At 39.9% G+C, this 20897-nt stretch overlaps 1 protein-coding gene across 1 annotated transcript in view; it reads left to right on the top strand.

Annotated features, from left to right (window-relative positions):
- IQCJ (IQ motif containing J) overlaps positions 1-20897 on the top strand; it is a 458243-nt gene that overhangs the window by 396530 nt on the left and 40816 nt on the right. The window contains exons 2-3 of the mRNA XM_042998932.1: positions 2218-2282; positions 8403-8483. Coding sequence (XP_042854866.1) covers positions 2218-2282; positions 8403-8483 — 146 coding nt within the window. The remainder of the gene's footprint in view (positions 1-2217; positions 2283-8402; positions 8484-20897) is intronic.

The following is a 20897-nucleotide window of genomic DNA, read 5'->3' as shown; positions in this document are numbered from 1 at the left end:
GAAACTGAAAAGTCCATCAATATGCTGGTTTCAAGTTCCAGTTTGATCCAGAAGTTCACAGTATCATTAGGGCACTGGCTCCTTGTCTGTTTCCTTGGCCTCTGTCCGTTCTGCTATGTTATCTTTTTTCTCCAGTTAGTAGTTCTTACCCCATAGCAGACACTTACATTGCAGTTCCAGGGTTCTTCACTTCAAAATCTTTACGTTCTTAGAATTCAGAGGAAAAAAAAAAAAAAAACAAGTTATTCCCCAGGTACCAAAGTGAACTTTAAACAATTAATATTGGTTGAGCAACGAATTTCAAAATATAATGCTGAGTGAATTAAACCAGACATGAGAGAATAATTTTGTATGCAGTTCTAGAACAAACCAAACTAATCTATGGTGATATAAATCAGAACCAAGGTGCCTTTGAGAGAGGAACTTTGTAGAGAGAGATAATGTTCTTTATTTCATTTTGGGTGGTGGTTCTACCAATATACGTCAAAATATTTTTGTCAAAAGTCATACTGTATATTTATAATATGTGTATTTCACACACTTAAAAATGAAAGCCTAGGTACTAAAAGATCATGCTGGCTGATATAAGGACAATTGACTGAAGTAGGCTAATATGGGAAACAGAGACAAGAGACTCACAGTTGGCTTAGACCACACTGCAAAGCAGTGGTCAGGTCCTGGATGTATTTTGAAGTTGAGATCAATAAGATTAGCTGATTGATTGTGTTTTGTGAGAAGAACAAAGGTATAAAAGCTGACTCCTAGGTTTTAACTCTGTGTATCTAGGTGAATAGTGATACCATTGGCTAAAATGTGGAAGAAGTGGTAAAGAAGGAAGTTTGGGTGGGAGGGTAGAGGCAAGGAAATCAAGACTTTGATTTTGAACTTGAGATGCCCATTATAAGTGCATCAAGTAGGCAAGTGGATATAGAAGAGTGGAGTTTAGAGGAGAGATCAGGTACAAATATAAATTTAAAACCATGGGATGGGTTTTAAGGAATGGATCCTAAGGAATAAGGATTGATAGGGAAGAGGACAGAGGCATAGGATGAACTACTGGCATGTTTCCAGAGGAGCTAAGATTTTATAGGAGTGAGGAGGACCTGGAAGAAGCAAGGAGGAGAAGAAAAGGTCCCATACCTCCTTCAGACCATGCTGGATATAGCCTGTGAGACATAAATGGCCACCTCTTAAGCACGCTGCAGGGGAGATGGTGTGTTCAAGGACTCAGCCAAGTTTGTCATCAGCAAAATCCTCTATATCCTAAAACTCTTTTCTAAATGATCCTTTGATTTTCTTGCTCTAACAAAAATTTAGCTGTCTCAGAACAGCAAGGCAAAGTACAGTCAGAATAAGTTGAAGGATATGTTCAAAGAAGTTGAGGAGGTAGAGGATTTTGCTAACAACAGACTGAATTCCAAAGGGCTCAGTGGAAAGGTTGGAGGCACTGGGGAGAGGTTAGTGACTGGGTCAAATTCTGGGATGCACAATACAGTATGAAGTTAAAGAAATTGAATAATGGGGATTGACCTAGGAGACTTGGATGTCTGGTAGCTTAGAAGCATGTTGAGACTAGTCCTGCTGGTCTTTTAAAGGGACAAATGTATGATTAATTCTAACTGGGGCTTCCTCTTGGAGCTTCAGCATTTTTTGTGATGAGCCAAGTAGTGGCCTCTGTCCTCTCCCTGAATCACTGTGGCCTGAAGAATGGGATTACAGAGACTATGGAAGCCTAAAATTCAGGTAAGTTGTGTGTGTTTGTGTGCGTGTGCACACTTGCACATGTCTGAGCACTGTGACTCGGGGATGAGGTTACCTAGAGTTCCCAGGAGACAGGAGAGGATGGTTGCTGAATGGCCAAAGCCAGCACATACTCATTAGAGCCCTTCACCCAGCAACCAGCAAACTTAATACTGTTGACAGAGTAAATTTGGGAAGAGAGTGAGTGGATCCGTATAAAAACATCCCCACTCTGGAAGAATAACAGGAAACATTATCTTTAGTGGCATAAAAAAAAATCACACAATTTGAGTGGCAGTATTGTATTCTAATTTGATCAAGGATCAAATTGAATTGTATGTCTAAGCACTTACCCATTGCAAAGTCCAGAACTCTTAACAGTGTGTTATCTCAATTTTGCAAACAATTGCAGTCAAATATTATTACCCACAAGTACATGGGGTCAATTTGTTAAGATAATTCTTTTCTTTTTCACAGGAAGAAATGAAAAGATTGCAGAATCCTTTAGGACAAGTTAATGATGGAAAATATTTACTTGAAAAGTAAGTAAAAAATACCAAAGGAAATTAATTATGTTTGAGGTTTAAAAGCTTGCATGGGGAAAAAAAAAACCAATCAAACACCTGGCAAGGCAAAAATGAATAAATAAATTTGACAGTTTCTTATGATATCATTGTGGTCAGGAACCCAGAAATGTGGCTCATTTGATATATAGTTAGATAGATTTATGGCTAGTTGAGCTATGATACACAAGCTATACTGATTAACAGATTAGTATGATGCATGGAGATGTCTTGGTGATGTGTCTGAGGGCTTAAAACTTAACAACCCTGCCCTCTTTTTGCCTTTTAATCAATGGAGTGTATAGAAGGTAGTCCTAAAATTTGTAAAAAGTTTAAGGGTAACACTAAGACTAATAGAATTAACATTAAAGTAATACTACAGAGGGGTGCCTGGGTGGCTCAGTCAGTTAAGCCTCCAACTTTGGCTCAGGTCATGATCTCATGGTTTGTGGGTTTGAGCCCCGCATTGGGCTCTGCACTGGCAGTGTGGAGCCTGCTTGGGATTCTTTCTCTCAGACTTTCTCTGCCCCTCCCCCCCTCCCCCCTCCCCACTCCCGCACTCCCCCATTCCCCTACTTTCCCACTCATATGCTCTCTCTCTCTCTCAAAATAAATAAATAAATTTAAAAAAACAATACTATAGAATGGAACAAAATTGAGCTGAAAAAAAACCAAGAAAGATGAAATTCAATATGAGTATATTTTTCATTTAGATTTTTAAAAAATTGTACAATCAGATACATCAGAGATATATTCTGATTTCAGTTTGTGAGTAGATGCTTAGAGGTTTTATCTGATGTTAACACAAGACCATGATTTTATATGACTTCTAAAAATATTACCACAATATTAGACTGATAATAGGCATGCATTGTCCAGATAAAAGAAAAAATGAACTATCATTTACTGAGCATTTATAATTATCTTCCATATCAGTGAATGCTTACAGATGTTTCCTCATAGAATTCTGATTATAGCCTTTTGACATAGGGATTATTTCCATTTTACAGATAAGGAAAGAGGCTCAGAGAGCTTTCAGCACTTGTCTACTAAGAGTAGTGAGGGTGAGAATCAAAACCACTCATGGATGCCACCAGAGCTCCTGATCTCAAACACTGGCTAAGTCTCAATGCCAAGCCCTTGTGAGTGTCACCCGTGGCTCTGGGTATCACATTTAAAAAGCCCGTAGACCTTCCCAAAAGCATCAGAGGAGGTCAGTTAAAATTGTGAGTTTCTGGGACCATATGAAACTACTACAGAGAGTTGAAGATGTGTCCTGGAGAAAAGAAATCTCAGAGGGAGCATAATGACTTTCCTTAAAGATTTGAAGGAATTTTCCCATTAAAAAGGGGCCAGGGGCGCCTGGGTGGCTCAGTCGGTTGGGCGACTGACTTCAGCTCAGGTCACGATCTCACGGACCGTGAGTTGGAGCCCCGCGTCGGGCTCTGGGCTGATGGCTCAGAGCCTGGAGCCTGCTTCCGATTCTGTGTCTCCCTCTCTCTCTGCCCCTCCCCCATTCATGCTCTGTCTCTCTCTGTCTCAAAAATAAATAAACGTTAAAAAAAAAAATTAAAAAAAAAAAAAAGGGGCCAAATTGCTCTTCTTGCTCTAAAGGGCATAACAAGAATCAGTGAGCAGGATTTACGGAGAAACAGCTTTGTGACTCAGAAAAAGAATAACTATTGTAAAAATTCAGCCTGCCCAACAGAATGGACTTCTTTATTAAGGAATGAGATGACAGACACTAAAAGTGCCCATCTGAGATGCTGTTGAAAACATTCCTGAAAATGGAAAATCTTGAATATGATTCCTTTCTCTGATTTTATCCTAGCTTTGTGAGTCTGAACAAAGTATTTAAATATCCTGAACACAGTTTCCTGTGCCGATAATAACACTGACTTGACAGTCTTGGTGAGGGCCTTAAATAAGACACCCACAATAGCCCACTGGCTGCAACGTCAGCCCCTTCTCTTTCCATCTGGGTGGCTGTTTGGACTAGACGCATTCAGGTTCATTCTATCTCCGTGATTCTAAGAATTTGCCGTGTCATCACTTGGAAGGACAGTTTTCAGCAGTTTGATCAAATGAAGTTTCTGCGTTATCTTCAGATTGAATTTATCCTTATTATGGTGTGCCCTCACCATTACCATCACTAGAAGTATATAAATAATAACTAAAAAGTTTTTGTGTAACTAGAAAGATTTTCCTTTATGGAGATTAGTGTGGTAATGACATTAGATAAGTGATTCTTCATCCTGGATGGCTTTAGAATCACCTGGAAGTTAATAAAGATGGCATAAGCCTTGGCGTAAGCTCCACCCTAGACGAATTGAATCTGAATCTCTCAGGATGAGATCTTGAAATTAGTATTTCTCAAAGTTCCCTCCATGTGATTCTAATGAGGAGCTGGGGTGAGAACCAGTGGTCTAGGTACATTTTAGATTCCTTGTGGTTATTCAGTAATCTCACCGTGGCTTAATTTTCTTAGGACACACTTTCTCTGTGACGTTCAGCCCTTTTGATACAGGGCTGCTGAGCCCATCGTCAAGAATGAATTCTTGAGATGTTTTTGGTGCAAAAAGTACAGGGACAGGACCCATGGGAAGAAGGAGCTGTGCTATGATTGTGAGGAATGATTGATTATATACTTCTAGGTTGGGTGTGGGGGCAGATAGAGATAAAGGAAGTCATTAAAGAGATTTCCATATGTTAAAGAAGACTACAGGATCCTGGAGGTCTGGCTATTCTCAAAGGTTGCTTTTACTCTCTAGCAAAACATCAACATTAAGGCAGCCATGAGTTCCTTGAGGAGTGTCACGCCCTGCATGTCTCAGGTATTTATCAATGGGCTGCGAGTTGTAAGGAAATTTAATTTTATCTATATTTCTCTTGCCTTTGTTCTCCTCATCACTTGTATCTATTAAGTTAGGTTGTGCTGGTATTTCATTATTGATTTTAATGTAAAAAGTGAACTCCAGAAGTTTTTTTCTTGCTAATTGATCACAACTCTGTATTGAACTTCTCGCTAATCCCAACATGTATCTTTCCCAGCTTTCTGCTCTCAAGAAGATTTGTGAAGATTAATGGCATATATGTGGGCTTCTGCCTCCTCTTTCCTTCCCTATTCTTTCCTTCTTATTGTCCAGAAGCCTGGGAAAGCTAAAAGCTTCTGGAAATGGCCAATCTGCTTTGCATGCTTATTTTTCCTTATCATGATTGAGGAATTCCAGAGATGGGAATTAAAGTCTCCTCTCAAAGCACACAAGCCTGTGGGGTAAGCTTCGCTTTCAAGTTTGTCCAGGACAGAGAGAGAACAAACAATGGCTGCCAGCCCTAACGGCTATACCCATTTGCCTGTAATTCTAGAGATTTTCCTGCTTTGCTTCGGGGCAGGTCTGTGTCCTTGAAAGCTGTCAAATTTGATTGAAAAACTGGTGTGCTCTGAGTGAGCAGTTAGGCATTTCATTATAGCTGTAGCTGACTTAGGTGCTGATGTAAATCACCTCAGCTACTTGAAATGGCCATAAGTTAAGTGATAGTGGTGTCATAGCAGTTGATCAGTTATTCCCCCTTGGAACATTACATTTATTCTGAATGCTCAACAGGGTTTTGTGGTAGACAGCGTGAAGAGAGGGGGAGCTGCAACTCTGTTCTCCTTGAGACTATGCGCAGGGCCAGTCCAGGTCATTTGTACACACATACGTGCACATATTCAATAACGCTTTCTATGTGCTCATAAACAGAAGAGTAATTAGTAATGCCATTATTTAAGAGCCTGCTTATGACTCTGTTGTTTTTGATAATCATTTATTAACTTAAGTAAGACCTTAGGGTGACTGCTATTTGTTGTAAATATTGAATCAAGCTGGGTTTCTGGTGCGAAATATATGATTGCAAGCCACACATTCACCTCACATATAATCATTTTATTACCAACAGGTAATTATTGATGGAATGAGATAAAGCTATCCAATTAAAACCTACGGTATTCATCGTTCATAGTTTGTTGAGGATGTATAACTGCAAATTGTAATTTATTATTATAAAATTTTTTTTTCTGTTTTTGAAAACTTGAGTTTTGCCTTTGGTTGCTGTATAACTAGAGGTCCCACAACACCTCACATGTATCCCTATTGCCCAATTTACCAATATGCTATTAAGGGGGTTAGTTAACAAAATCTTAAAGTATCTTTCTTATAAGGCTTTTGTCCCTACAAGATCATAAAATTGCAAAAACAACACTTTCCATGCCAACTGACCCTGCATTAAGTCCCTCTGTTTCCCCTTTAATAACATCTGTCACTCTTGTAATTGCTTGTTTAATATCCACCATCTCTTAGATTGTAAAACCATAGAACACGGAACATGTCTAGTGTTTTCACCATTGTGTCACTTGTGTTTTGCATCATTTCTGACACATAGAAGATACACAATATACTTATAAATGAATGAATAAGGATGAATTAATAATGGACTCAGAATACCAGTGGCATAGAGCAAAATGAGTACAGCACTTTTTTCCTTGCCCCTTAATATCCCAGCTAGGCCACCACAAGGCTATATTGTGCTGATGGCACCACCTACTGGCCAAGTAGGAATTTATCTAATCTATATGTTTCTCCACCTTTTTTGGTTATTCCTTTATAAAGAGGAGAAAGTCCTAGAGATACTTACAGCTCAATTTTTTTCTTATCTTTTTCCTTTCTTTACTAGAACCACAACCTGGTCCTCATTATCAGACCAATTTGAATACCCTTCTAAATATTTTTTTTCCCCTTCTAAATGTTTTCCATCCCTCTCCTTGTCACTGCTATTAAAAATCACCCTTAAACATCCCATTCAACTTTTCCTGCTCTAAATACTTTGTTTCCCTGCAGCAATGTTTTTCAAACTATAGATAACAATCCACTGATGGTTTGTTAAATCAGTTTGATGGTTCACCACTGAAATGTAATATAAAAAATCTGAAATATAATAAAAGATATCAGCATACATTACATGTAGTTGGGGAAATAATATTTCTTGAAATTTTTGTTTCAGTTTTAATGAACACATATGTATACACACACATCCCCTTAGCACATGCATGTGTCTTGGATTGGGATGTCAAATATTTGACATATGAAAACCACAGTCAGTAGCATTAAGTTGAATAAGTATGATATTAAAATCCTTCAAGCAGTATTTTGTGGTTATGAAACTTGAGTTTCAATGTGGTTTCTGCTGTACAGTGACTTGAGCATAACCTCTTTGAGCTTCAGATTTCTCATCTGTACAATGGGGAAAATACATACTTGGTAGAGGCTACTGTGAAAATTTAATAAGATAATACATATAAAATGTTTATGACAGTGTTTTGTATATATTATGCGGCCAATGACTATTAGTTTTCTGCTTATCCAAACTTATTTCCTACTTTTATCCTTGACTTTCACCAAATTGTTCTTTGTTATCTAAAAATAGCCTGAGTTTTTTCACCTCTAATCCTTTGTTTTAATATCTGTCTCATATGTATTACCTTTCACATCTTAACCTAATTCCTGTCCATTCTACAAAACCCAGATCAACTACCACCATCTCCACAAAATCTTAGAAGCAGTGATCATATATCTATGGATACAGAATTTTCCAGGGCAGAGATTCATGCTTTGACAAAGCTTACAGAATGAAAGAAGGAAAGGTTCAATGGCAGTGGCACCATTGAAGGGTGAGAATGAATGAGCTACATTCTCTACAACTTGGTTAATTCCATGGGATTTATAACACCCTCCTTTCATTTTTTTCTCCCCCCAAAGTGGCCCAATATTCTGCTTTTCTCTTTGCTTAAAGGAAATGACTCTCATGCCTTAAATATGAATGTTGAGCTAAGGAGTAAAAGTCAAAAGAATAGCAAATGTAAAAAAACAACCTTTTCTTTTTATGGTGTGGTTATTTATCCATTATCTATCAATAGGAGACTTTAGGACTCTGTGAATTCATTAAAATGAACAAAATTGGATATATATCTGCTTTTTCAAATAAATACAAATTATCAATATTATTTTTATAAAGGTTAACTCTCTGTATTCAACTATATTGAGGCATTATTTCTGTTTCTAGTCACCAGATGGCCATGGATATGGAGAATAATGTTGAAAAATATCACCTCAATCTACAGCCCCTGGAATCAAAGGTGAAAATGTAAGTTATTTCAAAGTTTACATTAAAACATTACAGTTCTCATTTTATGAACTTCTACACTACTCTTGAATTTGGGGGTATAAGAATTAAACATTTACTTGTTTCACATTTATGTGTTAAACATTTCTGTTTTGAACAGCAACAAAGCCGTTTTGGGCGAATAGCACCATCTACTGGATGGTGTGGGGGAATTATTATATTGTCGTCCCATCATCATTTCTTGGTTTTCCCCTTTTAGACAGAGTGCATTTTCTGCTGTTTTGTCTTAGTAACTTGGTTAATTCCACCTTGGAAAACTTGGTTATTTTTATATCATGCCATTTCTTTTATCACACACACATGCACGCACACACACAGGTTAATGCTCTGAGAAGCATGTATCCAAGAATTTTAACATGTCTGAGCCTGGCTAGGATCACTGATAATTTACAAAAAAGCCCAAAGAGGAATCTTTTAGAAAAGAAGTCACCCTGAAGAAGGGAGACTTCAGGTGTACAGCTTTAAAGAACAGTAAGCCATGGATTTGGGAACTGAGACAGAAATGATGCAGATATATAATATCCTGCTGCATAAAAGCAAATATTAACATAAACCCTTGTAAATCTACATTAGCCCTGGATATCAGTAAAAAGCTTGTATCTGAATGAGAACAGTGGGATACCTTCAAGATAAAGTTCAGACATGGCTTCTGAACCTGTTGGGTCCCCCACTATAGGAAGCCCTATGTCATGCTTACTAAATGAATAATAAATCAGGCTACCAAATTTATGCAAGCAATGTGTCAGCCTCACTACACAGGATGTTAGTTTTCAAACATAGGTTGTTTTATCCTTAGGAATTTTCTCATTAAGATAACGTCCTCTTAAATGAAAAAGTGCTGGAATGGAAAGTTGTTTGTGTGAAAAATTAGAGTGTTTAATTTGAATGCTGAAATGAAGCTAGGAATCCTCCCTGGTGTTATTTGGTTTTCATCATTTCTGATATGTATAGGCAGAGGGGCAGGTGCCAGGAGGAGGAGCAGGCAAAGAAAAAAATCTCTCTGCCTGAGATTCCAGCCAGCTCGGAGAGTCTGGGACTTAATGCGTAGCTGGCTTGATGGAGGAATCTTAGGTCAGTGAGGTGCAAAAAGAATGGTTTTATCTCTTCTAATAACTCTGAACCCCATTTCCACTCACTGGAGGGGGATGAGGGAGAGAAAACTTAATCTTGCCCAATAATGGAATTTGAGTCCCATCAGAGAATTTAGTCCAGTTCAGTGACTCTTGTCTAATCTGGTTATTAAATTCTTAACTCTCATGACAGGTTGAACATCTCCCCTCTATACACATTAGACTTTTCCTGTAGCTGTGCAGCCTGCTGTCCTCTCTAGTCTCTCCTCTTTCTAGTTGTCCCTTCTCCTTGTTATTCCTCTCCCACCCCTCATGTGCCAAACACCCAACTGCCCCAAGATTTTCATTAATGGTAAACATTTCGCTCCCAGGCAGTTGTTTCCTTAAAAATAGGGGTCGGGACATTGTGGGAAGCGCATTTCATCTCCCCTGAGTCTTCCACCAATGGTGTAGGCTGTGTTTCTCATTATGTCCCTTGCTCTGCTGGGACATCTCCCTCAGGCTGACCTTGGCATCCTCAAGAGGGTGAGTTTTGGCATACCCTCCTCCCCACTTCCCAAAGGATGTTCTTTAGACCTGCAGAGCACTGGGTATGAAAGATGGGACCTTGTCCCAGGTTCAAGAGTCACTGTCACACTGCATAGGCTTTCTATTAAGGTCTTCTTTTGTTGGGGGGAACCTGCTGAACATCTGTCTTCCTGTGGTAGGTAGAGAGAAGTAGGGAAAGCGATGGTTACTACACTATAAAATCCGCTTTACTGGAAGCTCTCCTCTCCCTTCTCTGATGAGGAGGAGAGAGGGAGACTAAGTTCCATTGAAGGTTTTCTGGACAGTCCAACCTCTGCAACCCCTGAGGTGGGATGCATTTTGGCAGGCCAGTCTCTGAGTGTAAAAGATAATAAGGCAAGATGAGAACTGTTCTCAGGTGTGGGCTGCCTCCATTTTATACCTGCACTGATGGGAACCCAAGGTGGAGGTTGGATGGGGCAGGAAAGACTCTCAGTTGTTTCCTCATACTCAGGCCAACTAAAAAGAAAAGGATTTGATAAGGAAGCCTAAACCTCTATGTGGAGCGCAAAGTATCAGTGGAAGTAGAGACCTCCAGGGAAAGGACACATGTGAGTATGTGGATGGAATTTAGAGGAAATGTCAGGAAGGGTGCATTACCTGGTTCACGAATGTGACCATTAACAGGTAATTTTGAGTTTTAGAGTTGGAGGATCAAAGGACTGCATTGAATGGGCAAAAGCAATCAAGATTGCACAGCTATTAATAAAAAGTAATTTTGGGGAGGTGAAAGGCAGGTTTTCTGAGGATCGAACAAAAGCAAGCCTCTCAAGTCAGAAAACCTGGTGAAAGCAAAAGTAATAAGTGAAAGCACCACAGTGAAGGCTCTCAATGCAACTCGAAGACTAAAGACAAATATGTTAGGAGGCAAGGCTGGAACGAGGGCCTGAGGAGGAAGGCTCACATCAAGGAGTACATGCTTTAGCACAGAGGCCTGACTGCAAAGGAAGGAAATGGACTCTCCAGACTCCATAAAACTGCTACCCTTTACATGGGGTCACATCTTGGATGTAATAAGATCCGAAACCCACCTCCTAAATACAAACTGTCCCTTAACAGTTGTTCGTTAAGTGTGTGCAATCCCTGTCCTGATGTTTTAACCGTATATTTATTTTATTATTGAACAACATAGACATCTGTTGAATACATATCATCTTTTGAAAGTCTGCTCATTAAATGTGCCCAATCCCTCTCCTTATTTTTTATTAATGTATTTGATTTAGTGATAAAACAACCTTTAGATTCTATAAAAGACAAAGAGAGAGACAGACAGACACACTGGAGGGAAAAGACAATTCCCGAAAGAATTTAAAAGATATTTCTCAAGGAAGCCTTGTTAGACTGCATTTGTTTGAGAGTAATGCCTATCAAGTTTAGTCAAAAGCTTAATTAAAAGAAGATATGAGAGGAGAATGGTTGAAAGCATAGACTTTGGAGTTAGAGCAAATAAGGCAAATCCCAGCTCTGCTCCCTACCCACTGTGTGACCTGGGAGCACTGCTTACCTGTCTGGGCCACAGTTGCACTTCTCTATACGATGAGAACACTACCCGTGTCTTAAAGGATTGTAGTGAACTTTCAATGAGAAAATCCTCCCTGCCAAAATTCTGACCGAATGCATCTTTTCCATGGGAGTTACACTGTTCCAAACACGTTTTGTATGCCAAACTGGGCTAAGAAAGTATTGCCCATAAAGATCCTCAGGAATCCAGCTTATCATATCAATGTATGTGATTAGCACACATTGCTTAAAAATTTTTGAAAGTGTTTGATTTTCTTAAGTGATTATAATGATTTATCTAGGGCCTCTATTGGTCAAGTTTGAGGCTGACTTAGATACCTCATCCTTGACTCCTTGCAAGAATTACACAAAGGTTATTGTTATTCCTGTTTTTTGGGGTAAGCATAATGTAGGCCAATAACTTTAGTGCTTTGCCCAAAGGCCACAGCTAATGAGAAATAAAACTGAGCAAGAACCTACATCTCTCTAAACGTACTGAGTTTCTGGGGGGTTCCAGTTCAGGATGGCTATGCAGGAAGATCTTGAACTCACCTCCTCCCACAGGCATTACTGACTCTATAGCCACATATGGAACAATATCCCCTGAAAAAAAAACCTAAAGACTGGTGGAACAACACCTTTACATCACGCAAATGAGAGGGAAACCACATCAAAACAGGTAGGAAAGGCTAGGACATAATCTTGCAGTAAACCCCACGCTGAGCACAGTGACTCACAGTCAGGAGGGAATTCAAAACACAGAGCTCCTTCCTGCCTGAGGAAAGAAGGATTGTACTCTACACCAGGCACCCCCACTACTAAGACCAGCACCTGAAAGACGAGCCCTCAAAACATACGGCTTTGAAGACCAAAGGGGTTCCAGTGCCTGTGAGACCTACAGGTCTGTGGCCAACTGAAGACGGCTCTTAAAGAGCCCGCATGCATGGATTCACCAGTCCCAGGGCCCCATGCAGAAGTATCCCTTTGAAAAGTACCCAGACTTTATGTGAAAAGACTGGTTTCCTAATTTTAAAGTATTAGTCTGAGAGGCAGGGGCCTGCTAGGATATTCTCTGGGGTCAGAGAATGGTGGGAGCCGTCTTCCTGCTCTCTGCCTTGCTAAAGCTGGTGGGTGCCATCTTTTTAATTTTTTTCCTTTTTATTCTTTACCTTCTTTCTCTTTTCTTTCTTCTTCTCTTTTCTGTTTTTGGTGGGTGCCTCTTGGCATTCTCCGTCTTTCTTGCTCCAGCCAGTGAGCACCATCCTGTACTCTCCGTCTGCTGCACTCCAGAATACCATCTCCCAGATGACAGCTTCTACACAGGTTGGGGGCCTGGTGTTGGTGACTGTCACCCAGAGAACACCCCTTATCACCTGGCTCTGGAGGCCAAGGGGTTTGGATTCCTGGGTTCCATGGAGCTGTGGCAGTTAGACAGTTCTTGGCAGACCATCATTCCTGAGACACTGCATAGACAGCAGACTGAAACACACATTCACTCTTTCTGAGAAAGAGGCCTATTTACTGGTCCACGAGCTTTGGTCTGAGTGACAGGCTTCTGGTTTCAAGCATATCTCGGGTCCTACAGAGGAGTCTCAGGTAATGGAGGCCAGTGAATGCAATCTCCGTGCTCTCCCTTGCTCCAGCTCACTGGAGTCTTAGAGAAAGGAGCTTATACCTTGTCTGGTGCCCTGACTTTTGCAGCTGCTGCCAGGGTATATCTCCCCACTGCCTGGCTCTGGTGTGACTTTCAGGTGTTACTTCAGGACAGTCACCAGTAGACAGAGTCTTTAACAGCTACAGCTACCAGGGTACAGCAAGAGGCTACAGACCCAGGAGCTCACTACGATGTAAAAGAGGCCTATCTTATCATCATAGCTTATCATCATAGCTGCAGCCTGAAGCACAGGCTTTTAATTAAACACACATTGAAGGACTGACTATAAACCTTTTCTAAGACCTCGGAGGCCAGCTACTACCTTTAAACTCTCCCTCTGCCACACTCCAGAGTACTAACATGTCTTGGACGGGAGCTCTTATATGTGTCTGGTATAAGAGCCAGACTTTACATCCCAGTCTGTAGATCTGGTAACCTGATTTTTATGGCTGCTGCCCAGGAGATACCCTTTGATCACTTGGTTCTGGTGACCAGGGGGGCTTACATTCCTGGGTCCTATGGGAATGTAACAATTGGAGAGACAGCAGGCTTCCACCACAGGGCCCTGAATAGACAGCAGATGGAACACACCCTTAGCCACTCTGTAAAAGAGGCCTACTTGCTTGATGTGGAGCTTGGGCCTTAGAGGGCAGACTTCAGATTTGGCACACATCTACAGGCTACAGATATGCTCTTAGGGAACATAGGCTGGGGGATACCGTCTTTGTGCTCTCCTTAGGCCTCATTACAGCTCAGCCAAATCTCCCAGAAAGGAGGTAATACACTTACCTGCAGTCCCAAATTTTGCAACTGCTACCCAGATCAACTGGCTGTGGAGGCCAACACAGTTTACAATTGCAGCCCCACGGCTGCAATTTTTTGCTTACTTTGCTTACTTTGTTTACCTTTGCTTACTTTAAAAGCTTCTGCCTGAGGGTCTGGCTTCCAATCGGCCTGAATTTTGGTGCTGATTAAGATCCTCCCCTTTAGGGAGATTTTAACATAGCTTCCACTACTGGGAGCTATTAAAAATAAAATAGGCTGCTTGGACAATCACAAAGGTTTGAGAGACAGCCAACAGCTAAGGCAGGTTGAACAATAAGCTTTATCTGCTGCATAAGGCTGACCATTTAATACTCCAAGAGGTGACTGTTTCATCTAATGCATAGAAAGTGGCAGTATCAAGGAAGATGAAGAAACAGAGGTATGTGTTCCAAATCAAAGAACAAGATGAAACCTCAGAAAAAAAAAACCCTTTAATGTGGGGCGCCTGGGTGGCTCAGTCGGTTAAGCGGCTGACTTCGGCTCAGTTCATGATCTCACGGTCCGTGAGTTCGAGCCCCGTGTCGGGCTCTGTGCTGACAGCTCAGAGCCTGGAGCCTGTTTCAGATTCTGTGTCTTCCTCTCTCTGACCCTCCCCTGTTCATGTTCTGTCTCTCCCTGTCTCAAAAATAGTAAAACGTTAAAAAAACAAAAACCTTTAATGTAACAGAAATAAGTAATTTATATAATAAAGAGTTTAAAGTAATGCTCTTAAAATCACTGAACTTGGGAGAAGAATGGATGAGCACAGTGAGAACTTCAGTGAAGAGAGGGAAAATATAAGAAAGTTCCAAATAGAAATCACAGAGCTGAAGAATGTAATAAAAATGTTTAGTATCTAAGCACACTTCTTCAGGAGGTAAAACCTTATCCTCTTTGAGGATTTATTGAGTTATTTCTGGGACCCAATGTTAGGAGAACATATTTGTTGATCACCTACTTACTGTATTTCTAGAACTGTGGCAATATGGTGGACATGTGTAGTCACTGCCATCAAGAGATTCACAATCTAGTGGAGGAAGAAGACTTGTTGGAAAAGAGTTGTCTGGATTAGCCTAATCTTCTTTTTGAACATTTAATATCTTCCAGAGCTGCTATTCTCTTTCATGGACTCAGTAGTCTCTGTGTGCCTTATTTCTAAAGTGCCTCCTTAACCTTCATAAAGAGTGTTATAGAGGCAAGACCCAAGTTGCTCAAATTCCCATCTGTGAGGGAGTTAGGGGTTGCTGACTCTCAGGATGGTTTGGTGAAGGAACCTGCAGAAAGATCCAGAAGAACGTAGGTCCCTGATGCTTTGGAAGTACCAACAGTCAAAGTAGGAAGTACCAACAATCAAAGGAAGTCAGGAGTTACAAACTAGGAAGAAACTGGAATGGAGTGGAAGCAGGCTAGAGATACAGGCAAATGCTGTGGGGAACGTGCCTATTGTGTGCAGCGGCCCGTTCCTGGCATTTGGACAGGTTTGTATCAGGATACAGGGTTGAGGCAGACACCAAATAATGAAAACATGGTACATCTGTTAGGGTAGTTTTAAAACACACATAGAAAATTTAACTAACACTTGCTGAAGAGACTGTCTTTATTCCATTGGATATTCTTTCCTACTTCGTCAAAGATTAAACTGGACAGCTACATGCAGAAAAATGAACCTGAACCATTTTCTTACACCATACACAAAAATAAACTCAAAATGGATGAAAGACCTAAATGTAAGACAGAAAGACATCAAAATCCTTGAGGAGAAAGTGGACAAAAACCTCTTTGACCTTGGCTGTAGCAACTTCTTAACGTGTCTCTAGAGGCAAGGGAAACAAAAGCAAAAATGAACTCTTGGGACCTCATCAAAATAAAAAGCTTCTGCACAGCGAAGGAAATAATCAGCAAAACTAAAAGGCAACTGACAAAATGGGAGAAGATATTTGCAAACAACATATCAGATAAAGGGTTAGTATCCAAAATCTGTAAAGAACTTATGAAACTCAACACCTAAAAAACAATCCAGTGAAGAAATGGGCACAAGACATGAAAAGACACTTCTCCGAAGAAGACATCCAGATGGCCAACTGACACATGAGAAAATGCTCAACATCACTCATCATCAGGGAAATACAAATCAAAACCACAGTGAGATGCCACCTCACACCTGTCAGAATGGCTAACATTAACAACTCAGGCAACAACAGATGTTGGTGAGGATGTGGAGAAAGAGGAACTCTTTTGCATTGCTGGTGGGAATGCAAACTGGTGTAGCACTCTGGAAAACGGTATGGGGTTCCTCAAAAAACTAAAAATACAACTATCCTGCGACCAACCAATTGCACTACTAGGTATTTATCCAAGGGATACAGGTGTGCTGTTTCAAAGGGACACATGCACCCCCATGTTTATAGCAGCACTGTCAACAATAGCCAAAGCATGGAAAGAGCCCAAATGTCCATCAATGGATGAATGGATAAAGAAGATGTGGTACATATATACAATGGAGTATTACTCGGCAATCAAAAAGAATGAAATCTTGCCATTTGCAGCTATGTGGATGGAACTAGAGGGTATTATGCTAAGCAAAAGTAGTCAGAGAAAAACAAATATCATATAACTTCACTCATATGAGGGCTTTAAGAGACAAAACAGATGAACATAAGAGAAGGGAAGCAAAAATAATATAAAAACAGGGAGGGGGACAAAAACATAAGAGACTCTTAAATATGGAGAACAAACAGAGGGTTGCTGAAGGTGTTGTGGGAGGGGGGGATGGGCTAAATGGGTAAGGGGCATTAAGGAATATACTCTTGAAATCATTGTTGCACTATATGCTAATTAACTTGGATGTAAATTTAAAAAAATTAACTAACAGGCTTAAATAGGGGTTCTATTTACCTACTCAAAGTCAGCATGTGACAAGCCAAACCCATCATCTTGCTCTCTTCTCCCTTTCTGCCTTTTGCTGAACCATGAAGCGGTAACACAATGTAATGGGGAGACAGGGGATCTGGTCCAAATGTTGTGTCTGTCAGTTAGCTCCCATTTGTTCCCTGAAACTTGTCGAGGACTCCTGTTTGCAAGTAACAGATACTCAACTCAAAGTAACTTACAAATGAAAAAGAGATTATATTAGATCATCTAACAGAAACATCCAGGGGCTGATGTGCTTCAAGCACAGCTAGATACAGGGGATACAGGGAGTCAAGCATCGTCAGATATCTCTGTGCTCTTTTTCTGTAAGCTTTGCTCTACACATTTTGCTTTATTCTTGTGTGGGCTCTCCCAACATTGTTGGCCATGGGTTGGTGGGTCCCCAAAGAAAAATGAGGCTGAAACAAAAAAAAAAAAAAAAAAAAGGAGAAATTAATGTTGGGCAAGCAAAACTACCACTATGTTAATAATAGCATCTTCCTCAAAGCCCACTTGTGGTTAGGATTGAATGGGAGACGTGAAAGAGCTATGTGTAATTAGATGCTATCTCCAAAGATATTCAGACTTGTGGCCTCTTTGATGGTGCCTTTTTTTCCCATCCCCAAATTCAGCCCTACTTGAGTCATAATGTATTTTGAAATTGTAAAAATTATTTGGTAACATTTAAGAACTAGTAACTTTCAAATAAAAACCCAGATTTCTGACTATCCTTGATAAGTAGTAAGTCCTGGCCAGGATCAACTGTGTCAAGATGGGGTTCCCCCTCACAAGGAGCAGATACTGCGCAGTCTTCCCCCAGCCTAGCCCCAGGAGACATCTGGGATCCTTTCCTGTCTTCACAGCCTGATGTCCTACCACTTTTCTCTAGGAACCTCCTGCCTTCTGCCTGGTACCCACACTTCCAAGGCTTTGCCCAAAGACCTTTCCTCTTCCTTCCTACCAATCTAGATCCCATATATCCTACAAGTCTAATTAAAGTACCAGGACTCCCTCAAATCTCCTCTAAGCATTCTAGCTCTGTCTTTGAGATAAGAGCTAGATAAGAGCTTTGTCTTTGAGATAAGGACATCTTCTATGTAAGGGCATCCAGTGACAACCAGGACTGCACAGGCTGTGAGTCCCAAAGTGGCTGTGAGTGCACGGGGGAGCCACTGGCACTGTAAAACAGACAGGGATGTATATAGAGATGGCAGAGGTAGGCGATTATTCCTGAGATAGAAGATAAATAGGAATTGACCAAGCAAAAAAGTTATTGAAAAATTTATTTATCATCTACTTTGAAATAAACCTCTGTATTTATAATTCAAAATATAGGAACACACAAAATGTGCTCCTTTACTGCAACCAGCCTTTGAAGAATTATATTGATAGCACAGCTTAGTTTTAGAAGTAAAAATGTCAAGGTAGTTGGTGGTGTTCAGGGTTTACTCTGCAGCCTTAAAGGAGACTCGTGAGTAGGAATTGTGGTACAGCTGTAATAAGAAGGATGAAGAGTGATTTCCCATGACTGATGGATGAGGGCTTCTACATTTTGTTTTAATTCCCTCTTATGGTAAAATAACATTTGGAGATTGTATTTAGAGAACTAATATTAGAACAATTTAATCATCAAAGGTCTCATCGGTGTGGTCAAATGGGAGTAAATAGTGTGTGATGTAAACAGTTTCCTATGATTCAGGGAGTAATAACATGATTCCACACGTAAAAATATCCAGGGTCACAATTTAGATAATAGTGATGTGGCTGGCCTCTCATTTTTAACTTCTGAGTTAAAAAGGAAGAAAATATAGTATAATATACCTTCAACTAAGTAAAATTGTTTCCATATATGTGGACAAGGATGGTGAGACAAATATTCAAAAATTAAATTAGATTTTTTATTAAGGAAGTGAGGAGGCTTATAGGAGTTTTTAATACATATTTTAAAAGTATTTAATCTCGACACATTCTCTGTCAACTAAAAGAGGATATCCATCCACTAGGAATAAAGGAATACTGTCTTCTTAAGGAACATTGTCTGACTATAAGGAAAACTGATATGTCACTTTCCAGATACCACAGAACTTGGAAGGGAAAGGGGATGGTTTAAGTGCAAATTCACCTTGCAGATCTCACATCCGTTTGCCCAGCATTATTTGGTTCTTTAAAGGTGTCACACTGCCCCCTAGTGTTCAACAAACTACAATATAATATCTCAAATGGCTGCTACAGTTTTTTTCTATATTTCTAAATAATCAAGATGGTAATGACAGAGAGTCAGAGAGAGAGGAATGTCTTGAATATAAATTTGTGGGTATTCTATGGCTTATCATTTCATATTTTTAAAATAGCCTATAAAAATATCATGTTTTTTAAGCCCTTAATGGGCAGGTTTATGGACTTTAGGTGCCTTCAAATGGCAGAACTTGTTGGCAGGACTCTGGGAGACCCCAAACACTTCAGATGATGTAGAAATTATTAACAGTTTCCAAAAGTATGCTACTCCTAATAAAATGGGTCCCTCACTGAAGAAGCAACAGGACTACATAACCCTTGCAGAACTTTCTCTGAGATTCTGTTTAAAATCCTTAAATAAATAAGTTAAGTAACTAAGTAAGTAATTAAGTATTTTGAGCAAGCATTGTGTAATAAAACAGTAACCACATATAACCCAAGGCAGGGCCATATTCTGCTTTAATAGGGTCTGAAGTATATACATAATTTAGAGGATACTTACAAAAACCCTAAAAGATATCTACTTTTGCAATTTTATGCAAACCATGAAGAAATGCTCACAGGGTCTTAGAAGAAACTTCCGGCCCATGAAGGCTCCTGAAGCTTATGTTTCATAGCTTTGGGGGATCTTGGCCTCTTATTTCAAGATATTGTTTAGCTGCAACTTCTGGATTTTACTTTGAGCATTATAATTTAGAGCCTTAATAAATTAGGGAACATATACAAATTCAATAGCGTGGTTGCATTTTTGTGTCCTTTCTATCCTCTGGCTACTGAGAATTAATGGTCTTTGAACCATTCTAGTCAAGTGAAAATAAATCAGTTTGTTTACACAGAAACAACTTTAACCGCTTTATGTGTGGGAAGAATTACAGAAGATCAGATACTTCTAGAAGTCTAGAAGAGATAGTAATGGAATTAGTACATCTATTTAAAACTATCTTGGGGCGCCTGGGTGGCTTGGTCGGTTAAGCATCCGACTTCAGCTCAGGTCATGATCTCACGGTCTGTGAGTTCGAGCCCGCGTCGGGCTCTGTGCTGACAGCTCAGAGCCTGGAGCCTGTTTCAGATTCTGTGTCTCCCTCTCTCTCTGACCCTCCCCCGTTCATGCTCTGTCTCTGTCTCAAAAATAAATAAACGTTAAAAAAAAAAATTAAAAAAAAAAAAACTATCTTAAATGGCTGAATCTTGACAATTGGTCTTCGTGTTAGGCATTATAATTCCCAGAAGAGGATGGATTGTGTTCACTGATCACCTATGTAAAACTACATGTTAATCTCAAAGATTAGAAACCAGTCCAAGTGGAAACAAATTACTTAGCTTTCATAAAGAAGTTTTCTGTTACCCAAAGCAGAAGATGACTTGGTTTTGATACTAATAACAGGAAATAAAAAGCTTTCTTAAAGGGTAAAATCTCAAATAGCTACCTAATCATGTGTTAATTTTTTGAGTACTATGTAACATCTTCAGATATTCTGTCTTCTCTATTTTTTTTTTAACGTTTATTTTTGAGAGACACAGAGAGTGTAAGCAGGAGAGGCGTAGAGAGAGAGGGAGACACAGAATCCAAAGCAGGCTCCAGGCTCTGAGTTGTTAGCACAGAGCCTGACACGGGGCTCAAACTCACCAACTGTG

This window comes from Panthera tigris, chromosome C2 (assembly GCF_018350195.1).
Source record: "Panthera tigris isolate Pti1 chromosome C2, P.tigris_Pti1_mat1.1, whole genome shotgun sequence".
NCBI lineage: Eukaryota > Metazoa > Chordata > Mammalia > Carnivora > Felidae > Panthera > Panthera tigris.
The sequence above is the reverse complement of the archived record's forward strand: the minus strand, read 5'-3'. Positions and strand labels throughout refer to the sequence as shown.